Genomic DNA, 10264 nt, shown 5'->3' on the forward strand with positions numbered 1-10264 from the left:
TCTAAAAAACAAAAGGATACTCATGATAATCTTGAACAGAATGAAATCAAAATGTTACTCAATGGATGCCCAAGCGTGCAGAAAATAGCGTAGAGGCGTGGTGCGCAAAAGGGGCGGTGCCCCTTTTTAAATGACACATTCCTCTATATACCCGGCACTTCGTGGCTGACGGTCGTAGAAATGCATGCCCTTTCATTAATCAACTAAAACAACCATAAGTACTTTTTTCTTTAAATAAAAAGGGGAGTTTATGTATTTAATATTAGGGGCATGGGGGGAGGGGGGGTGTTCACATAGTCTTTGAATTAAAACGAATCAAAATAACTGGAATAGAGATCATGCATGTAATTTGGATTTTCTTCAATTTACAAGTACATTACAAATTAGTTTAGAAAATAAGTTCACAAATGAATAATTCAAAATTCGTCAGTTATAAAAAATTGCTAAGATACAATTACAAAAAGTGAATCAAATACCCAGTTTGGGATTAACGTAAGTGTACAATTAAATAACTATACAAGAAAACTCAAAAACGGTTAAAATGAATAATCAAATTTCATATGATCGTTGCAATCAACAAACAAGCAAGTAAGCGAAACATATAATATCATTAAATTACAGAAGTACCATTCAGGAAACTCTCCATCTTATACAAATATAGAACCTATTGTTAAGCCCTTGTTACGTAATCCATCACCGTACATATTACTCATAGAGAGGTGACACACATCTTACATATATCATTATCATTTATCTATCACGAACTCGGACTGCGTTTTCAAAGAAAAGGAGCCAATTAGCCTAACAAGAAAATCAGTATAGACATCAGAAAGGATCTCTAAAAGGACATGATGACAAGGAAATCCAACCGGAATACAATCATTAATAAACCTTAATAAATCATTATCTTAATGAAAATTGCAATGAATGATGATGTTACCCATCTATTTCAAGTTTTCCATGCATGATCTAGGTACTTCTTTCATTAAATCTTTTGAACAGTATAAGCTACGATAATAGGCATACAGATAACCCTAATACAGGTTTATTATATCAATATAAAAAGGATGTCCTATTTATTCATTTTTTCTATGAATTTGATTTCTATATTCTACAAACCCTATTTGAACCTTAAAGATAAAGTTGAGTTCTGGTCATGCGATTTTGCATAGTGAAAGAAACCGTGTGGAAACGATCAGAAAAGGTTGATCATCTAGCATATAAGTATTGCTAGGTTCTGGAATCATCGAAATGATAAGAAATTTGGTCAAGTCTTGGTAAAGTTACAAGCACTGTACACAAAAAGATGTATATGGGACTACACGAACACATGGCGAAAAAATTCGTCCCCATTTTCACGATGTTACATGCCATATTTAGAATATGAAAGCTTTTGAAGGGCCATGCTTTTCAGGGAACATGATTTATCTGATGTTCTTCCACATTTGCATAATACCAATGATAACGCTCACAAATCATTTGTCACCTCTTCCCAGAATTCAATCTTCTCTTTAACACGAGTGTACATCGAATGACTAATCTGATTCGGATCACGAGTCACCGATAAATCACCCTACGTCTTATCCATATTTCATCCTCTTTCTTGCAAATCTATTATAAGCCCCATGCACCCGATCATTTTCACTATCGACAAGAGAGAACGCATGTACATGACTTAGGGTTAGGTGAAATGAAATGAAAGACATTATTTTGTCTCTTTTTTTTTTTTTAGCGAATTCCACATCATCATCGGCTGATTGTATTTGTCAAACATCGACAGAGAGAGAGAGAGAGAGAGAGAGAGAGGGAGGAAGAGAGAGAGAGAGAGAGAGGGAGGAAGAATCGGTGTTTACATTTACATTTACAATAGTGTTTCGACGTTAAACGTGACAGTCATGACCATCGTTTCGGGTACTTTTTATTTTCGATTTTGAAATTGAAATTGTCAAACGCTATACAGATAATACACGGTTAACTCTCATTACCTGTAATTGCAATCTCTATTTTCTTATTAATGATATTCTTTTGAAATATGCATGAGCATAACATAATTACAACAATTGTTCAGACAAGAATGGTGAGCACCTACTCCTATCGTAAGGTCCAAACATCGCGCTTTAACTCATAGCCTGCCATGAGGCTGCTTGCACGCTATTGTTACGCTGCTTCTTGCATGCTAGCAAACATTCGTAATAGCAGTTATTGTTCATGCCTATTGGACTGTGCCTAGTGCTTTGCACGCTCTATTGTTAGTACCATCGCGTTAATCCGATTATCTCGTTATAAATCTGGCACTGGGGGGATTAGCCCTGTGGCAGGATAAGAGTTAATAAGGGAGACCCAACAATAATAGCATGATTTCTATCAAGTCCCACCATAACCGTTCAATATTAGTAAAAATCGCAGAATATTTGAACCGTATATACATTATTGTAAATGGGTTTGATATATGATAATTGAATCTTACTCGTAACGTTAGGACTTCTACCCCCACTGTTCTCGGACTCGCTTGACTTATTGTAGGCATGATGACATCATATTGGGTTAAGTTTGCTTATAATCCCCACCGGAAAGGTCATATTGTTACAAATGACTAATTGATGCCAGGATAATGATATGAAAATAATAGAAATTTGTTATCTTCTATCGGGACAGTCGCTTGATAGGAAGAGAGAACAATGCCTTAGGGTTTGACAAAATAAAGTCGGTTGCTGTCTGACCTCCTGTTTATTCCTGTAGAATGTTCTCGTTTCAAACGTTTCGGTGTTGTGGTCGAGTGGATACGTCACCGGACTGACAATCACAAGGTCCGCGGTTCGAGTCCCGCCGCGGCACTAATGTCCTTCGGCAAGACATTGATCTACATTTGCCACTCTCCACCCAGGTGTTAAATGGGTACCCGGTAGGATGCGAAAGCTAATGTGGTATGCTTAGCAATTTGAGCCTAGTAGCTCTTGTTGGAATGCTCCCCAGGGAGTGGAGAAGGTGCATACATTGTGTGTGGGCAAGCCAGAATCCGATGACCGGGGATAATGTAAAGCGCTTAGAAACTCGGACATTCCCGACCTATTAAGCGCTATATAAGCAATACACGTTTACTTTGCTCTAAACATGGCGAAATATCCAGGATAATTTTGGTCATCTGAAAGCCTTCTCAGCTTCTTTTTTTTTCTTTGTCTTCTCCATCCTCTCTTCTTTCCCCTCATCTTCTTATTCCCCCTCCTCCTCCTCTTCTTCCTCCTCCTCCTCTTCTTCTACTTCTTCTTTTTATTCTTCATCTTCTTCTCTTTTACTTCTTCTATTTTTCTTCTTCTTGTTGGTGTTGTTCTTCTCCTTCTACTACTTTTTATTTTCGTTTTCTCCTCCTCCTCCTCCTCCTCCTCCCCCTCCTCCTCTTCTTGTTCTTGTTGTTCTTCTTCTTCTCCTTCTTGTTCTTCTTGTTCTTGTTCTTCTTCTTCTTCTTCTTCTTCTTCTCCTCTTCTCTTCTTCTTCTTCTTCTTCTTCTTCTTCTTCTTCTTCTTCTTCTTCTTCTTCTTCTTCTTCTTCTTCTTCTCCATCTTCCTCCCTTCTTAATCATTCTGTTTTCCTACTGTCACTGTGTCTTAATATTAGTCTCTATGTTCATTTCAAATTCAAATCCTGCATATATGCCTTTGCTATCCTTACAAATTAATGCAGCTTAAACGGAAATTAATGGCAGATCTGAATCTTAGGCTTACGCAGAAACTGTTATTAGGGAGGCTTATAATTAGACATGAGAGTTTTGTTATGGAATATAGAAGTTGCAAAACGTGAACAATAGCTTCACCACACATCTTACAACATGTGCTGTAACAGCAGACTCTTACTGAGAGCTCTATGGACCAATCAACTAATTATCTGCATCTCATAAGGATTAAGTGATTACATAAGGGCCTAACAAAGGAACCAGCTGATGCCATCACGAAACAGTTTGTTGTTGTGAAGAGAAGAAAAACAAGTCCTATTAGGGGTTATTCTTACAGCATTTAAAAATATTTAATATAATCATAGCTATTATGTTTGTTATTATTATCATTATTAATAGTATTATTATCATTATCATTATTATCATTAAAATTTGTATTAGTAGTATTACTATTATTACTATTATAATTACCACCATCATTGTTATAATTATTATAATTATGATTATTATCAATATTATTATCATTATTATTATTATAATGATTACTAATGTTCTTGTTCTTGTTTTTATGTTTGCTATAATTATCATCATCATCATCATCATCATCATCATCATCATCATCGTCATCATCATCATCATCATCGTCATCATCATCATCATCGTCATCATCATCATCATTATCTGCACTAACTCACCTCATTACAATTATTATCATTTAGTTTTCTGATGGTCAGTACTATGTTTTGATCAAATATCATTTTTTTAAATCAATTTCTTACATACAAAAAGAAAAAAATAATTATTTAATAGTAATGCTGTCTCTATCATAAGTGGGTAGATGTGAGAAGGACAGAAAAGGAACGGAAAAATACAATGTTTTAGGAGCAAGGGGTATTTAGTACATCTTTGAGCATCTTTGTTCCATTTGAACTGCCCCTTCTCTCCAAAAAAAAATTGCAACGATAGTTGGTTAAGGTACATGTATACATGCAATGAGTTGTAATCCTAATAGCCACACGACAAGCATTTTATAATATATAAAACATAAATCAGTCAAATACCAGTGACAATTTTAATTCCATGAACGACTTACGGAGAGCAGGAAACAATTTTTGTTTAAAGTGCTTTGCGTGGAAGCATCCTATCCAGAGGGTAGATTTAAAAGGCATTATGGATTAGAAATGCGGAGTATAACATAGACTCGCAACGAGTTAGAGAGATGATAATGATTTGAAACTTCCTAATCCCCTAGTTCTGTCGATAATGGCAGTATTTTGCTGCCCATTTGTTTTTTTGTTCATTTTGTTTATTAAAAGAAAAATAATGATAGTTTGCACAGAGTCATGGTGGCAAAGTGACAAAGTGACGTTTATGCCTATTATGGAGTTTTTGTTTTCCTTCAAATGATTATAATAAATACGAGCGTTATTTCTCAGAATACAAGCGAAGCATCTAGTTAAATGGCAATGACCAAGCGTCCATCTACACTGGGTGGGGGCGCTAACATCAGAGAGGGGGAAAATACGGGTTATATAAAGCCAGCCGATTGGGGAGTTTCCTTTCATCTTCTTCTAGCTATCGATTTGTATATATCCATCTATATAGGTAGATGGAAAAGTAATCTATAGCTAGATATAAATATATATTTATCTATATTATCAATGATAATAATTATATGTGATCGATTAAACTGAATATAAATATATATTCATCTATCCATATTATCAATACGAATAATTGTGTTTACCCAGAGACTCCATATCAGCATTAGCTGTTCTTCATGAGGGTCCTACAATTAGTTTTCACCCATCAATTGCCATACCCATTTACACTTGGGTTGCGAGTTGCAAATGTGGATTTTAGTGCCTTGCCAAAAAGTCGTTACTAACGGGCTGAGATTCGAACCCTCAACCTTAGGGTTTAAGAATCAAGTGCATGAACACTACAAAACAGCACATCCACGATTTATGTCTGTCTATGTATCTTTCTATATACCTACCTATATATTTATCTATTTATCTATCTATCTATCTATCTATCAGGCTATAGTTCATCCTGACGTTGGACAAGGCCCTCCTCATAATATTTATATTATCTTCTTCTCTAGCTATCCTCGTCCTATCTATAGTATCTATCACTTGTTATTTCTCTATTTCTATCATTTTTCGCCACTTGATGGGAAGGGGGGGGGGGAGGGGTATCTCCGACACTTTTGAATGGATAATGTTAATCAGTCACCAGACCTGTATAGTAGGCCAAGTAAAAAAGCAAATAGGTCTATGCCCATAGCGTGAGAGTAAGGAACTAGATTTCAATCACTCAACTTTTAATCAACCATTAAAGAATGATATGGATATTTTGATCTAATTGGTTTAGTATGAACCACCCCCTGGAGACAATCCTTCCGCATATGCGAGATTTAAAGACCCTCTGCATCCACATCTATCTATAAAGCACCAGTATCTATGTGACCCTAATGAATTGCATTTGGAGACAGACCTGACTATAAGGCTCGTTCATATAATGACGCGGCAAAACCTTGGCGTTTTTTTATGATGACGTAAAGTGTACATTGAACTCTGTGGCATTGACGTTTGATCTATACAGTCAATATATTTCTTGTCATACATGTGTTTTTGTTTATATGAAGAAATATTATGAGTCATCTTTTTCAGAGGACATTTTATTTATTCTATGATATTGCGCCACACTCGCATAACAAAGAATGAGAAAGCTTAGTAATTTGTTTCTTCACATTTTCGAGTAACCCGACCCTCAACATCTTTTATAGAGTATCATTATCGTTTTGGATCCAATAGAATTGAATTTAGAGACATACCTGACTATAAGGCTCGTTCAGGTATGATGAGGAAAAACCTCGGCGGTTTTTCCATTTCATGATGAATTAAAGTGTACATGGGTCTGCACATCTATATATGTGGCATTAGCATTTGGTCTAAACAATTAGGATAAGTCTTGTCATACATGTATTTCAAATTTGAAGAAATTTTGTCTCTCCCTACAGTTGTAATAAGTGTGCAGCTGGCAATTATACTAACATTAATTGCAGGACCCGCATAAATAGTGATTACCCCTGTCATCCTAACATCACGGTATCATTTATCTATCATTACCTTAATGGGGAAGGATTCGGCAAAGACTCTTAGCATGATGAGTGAGTAGAAAATGTTGCTAGGGTAAGATTAATTAGTTTGGAAAGTATAAGTCCAGGTAAATAAACGTGATGAAAATTTGTGCAGAGTAGAAAGTGTTTTACTATTAAATCAATATAAGAATGGAAGTTTAAGAATTGAATCAATTCATCATTTTCAATACGAATACATATTACTTGAAAAATCCTGAAAATTATGTTGATGTTTTGGTATCACTATAAAATAAGTACAGTATGTGTTTTTGTCAGCGGTAGAATAAAATTGATTTTTTTTGAAGCCGTAAATTAGCTGAATTCAACATTTTGAGACGACAGATAGCAGACTTATTTCAATACAAATCGAAGTCAAACAATTTTACATAGAAAGTAAGATAAAATATTGGACTGCTGCTTGAAATGACATAATACGAAATGTAAATGATGAAAATGACACAAATTATCGAATAAACTACTGAGAACAAAAATTGAAGCATCACAAATTGAAAAACATGATCGCCTATAAATAAGGGAAGAAAATGAGCACTGCAAGTCGAGAAAAAGATGTGAAAAAAATTGTCTATCAAATAGAAAATGAAAACAAAATAATAAGATGCTGACAATAAGTTTTGTTTAAAATAACATGGCTGTCATATTTGCGTTTTATTGCGGATTTTCAATCAATAATTTTCTTATTGGACTTCTGAGGAAATTGTATAAGAATTCAAACAATTGCAATAGCAAAAGAAAAATGATTGATGTAACAAACGAAAAAAATATAAATTGTATGTTAAAAAAACAGCAACGATAGGAAATAAAAATTAAGAAGCAGTTCAGCTTGAAGAAGAAGAACCAGAAGGAGAAGGAGAAGGAGTAGAAGAAGTAGAAGAAGTATAAAAAGAAGAATTAGACGAAGAAAAACACTAAGCATAAGTAAAAGAAGAATTAAATATGGAAGGGAGAAATAAGTAAAGAAAATAAAGACGAAGGAAACGATTTTCTTTATATGGAAGATGTATAGGAAGAATGAAATAATAATGAGAAGGAAAAGAAGTAGAAGAAGAAAATAGAAGAGGATGATAAAGAAAGGGAAGATGATGATGGTTGATTATAATGATAAAGAAGAATAAGAAGAACAAGAATAAGAAGAACAAGAAGAAGAAGAAAAAGAGAAAGAAGATCCGAATGATTATAATATTATAAATAAGTAGTAGAAGAAGGAAATAATATGAATGAAGTTAGAAGAGGAAAAAGCGAAGAAAAACAAATCTAAAGTAAAGGACAATTGAAATAATGCAACTGATGCTTGAAGAAAAATCCAATATATAGACAAAATGAGAAAACAGGCTTTCTTTTAATATGGTAGACACGCAGCAATAAGTTTGAAAGAAGAAGACGAATTAATAAAATAGAGATAAGTAGGCAGAAAGCTACGATTGGCTTCAATAATGAGATACAAACTTGTTCAAAATCAACAATGAAAGTGAGTAAAAACTAATCACTATTAAGATATATTTTATATTCCAATCCAATCCAATTCAGAAATTTAATAAAGCGCCAATATGTACATGTAATTGCCTAATCAAAGGCGCTGATGAGATTCCAACAAAAAGTCATTTTGTTGTGATACATAAGTGCATCGAACGGGGTGATGCTAAACAATGAATCAGTCCGCCCAGTAGTTTGAAGCACAATCAGCAACTAAATCGAAATCCTTTATCCAACCAATCTAATACAAATCAAGCATTGAAGTGAACTAGAGCAAAATTCGCCTCTTTTCTATGAACAAGAATGTTGAGCAGCCGTGTTTAAGAAGGAAGTCAGTGATTGTGAAGCTGTGTAGATTAAACAAAGATTTACCAGACTTTTCTTTTTTAAATTAATGACTACTCGGAAAAACTGTTCTATTACATTTCAGAAAGTGGTGAATGTCGCCAGTATGGCTTGAGTTGAAAACATGCAGAAACAGTTAATCATTTAATACAGACTGTTGTTTTTGAAAATTAAAAGGTAACTGAGTTGTTCTGTCAATATAACCCAGTTTGATTGTAATCGTATCATTTTTTAAATAATTGTTACTCACATCTAATAATATAGTTACAATTATTTTTTAATATTATTGACGAGAGGGAACATGCTTCAATACTAAATATATACATGTTTAGATTTGATGGTCCCAACATGTATATATCTGTTCCATTCATTTAACATTAATTTCTTCACATAACCCGAGCGAGATAACTTTCTAAAAACTACTCAAGAGCAATTCCAGTACCTCATTCTAAATCCGATATAAAGCGTGTTAATATAACATAACACGTCATTGTAATGTTCCTAAGTTTCGATATGTGATAGACAGAACTATTTAAATTGTCTTAAGATGATTTTTTGAAAGCAGTAGCAATCGTGGCATCAAGGCATTTTTGTGAACATGTTTGAGTTATTTGTACATTCAATAATTTAAATAGGGTGAACAATTCATCCTAATGGATAAAGCTTGTTTCCACAGAGGTTCACTGTTATCATAGAAACACATGGCATTAATGATACATGAAGAAGAATGATAGGAACAATTAATTACATTTTACAATCATAATGAAGTCAAATCATACGAAAAAAGATACATAATGAATAAAGCACAGTAGAGAAGAAATACAAAAAGGAATAACATTTCTTACCATTCTGAATGTGTTTGGAAGTAGCGGTAGTTCGTTAGAGACCAACTCTCATCCAGGCCTTTATGACGTCACCTCAATAATCAAGACACCGATTAGTTCATCTCGTGAATTAAAAAAATAAAAATAAAAAACTAGCACCAAAAAGCGACGTGGCAGCAAAAGTGTCCTCCCCTGGTATCTATACGCCGTGCAAGAGGAAGAAACAACGAAAAGAGGAACAAGCTTGAGGAGCTTCCGACGTTTCTGCTGATGCGAGAGAATGTTTCGCTGATGCCTAAGAACCGCTAAGTGGATGATAGAAGCGTTGGGAAGACTCTCTTCGTCAAAACATTGTTGTATTGTAATTCCCTTTCCGAAATAAAAGTGCGAAACGCCACCTAGAGAACGATGCTATAGATGTTCACTTGGTAAACGCAAATCCCCCTTCTGCTGGTAGATAAGGGATGCGCAACCCATAAATGAGTTTATCCAATGGAGGGGCTGGGCTCACGCGTGCGTTTGATAAACGTGCGAGCATCTAAAGATAAATATGCCTTACACAGTAGTTGGCCATCTGGATTAATGAGGAGGGAATTCCACAAAATGATATATCCATTTTAAACCCAGCATCCTTCCCCCACCTCTCTTAGCATATTTCTCATAATGTTAAGATGTTTGATGGATTGATGTGGAATGCAATTGGAATAAGGAATTGTGTATTCAATCTAGATTATATATTGCTTATCCTCCCCCTAGTTCTCTTCCAATGTCGACTTTGTAATGACCTTTAGA

General features: G+C 34.6%; 1 protein-coding gene across 1 annotated transcript in view; it reads right to left on the reverse strand.

The window, feature by feature from the left end:
- Positions 1–9929, reverse strand: part of LOC115925142 — a 28631-nt gene extending 18702 nt beyond the window's left edge. The window contains exon 1 of the mRNA XM_030988441.1: positions 9494–9929. Coding sequence (XP_030844301.1) covers positions 9494–9496 — 3 coding nt within the window. The 5' untranslated portion in view covers positions 9497–9929. The remainder of the gene's footprint in view (positions 1–9493) is intronic.
- Between the last annotated feature and the right edge of the window lie 335 nt (positions 9930–10264).

The sequence above is a fragment of the Strongylocentrotus purpuratus genome, unplaced genomic scaffold (assembly GCF_000002235.5).
Source record: "Strongylocentrotus purpuratus isolate Spur 01 unplaced genomic scaffold, Spur_5.0 spur5_scaffold_17, whole genome shotgun sequence".
NCBI lineage: Eukaryota > Metazoa > Echinodermata > Echinoidea > Camarodonta > Strongylocentrotidae > Strongylocentrotus > Strongylocentrotus purpuratus.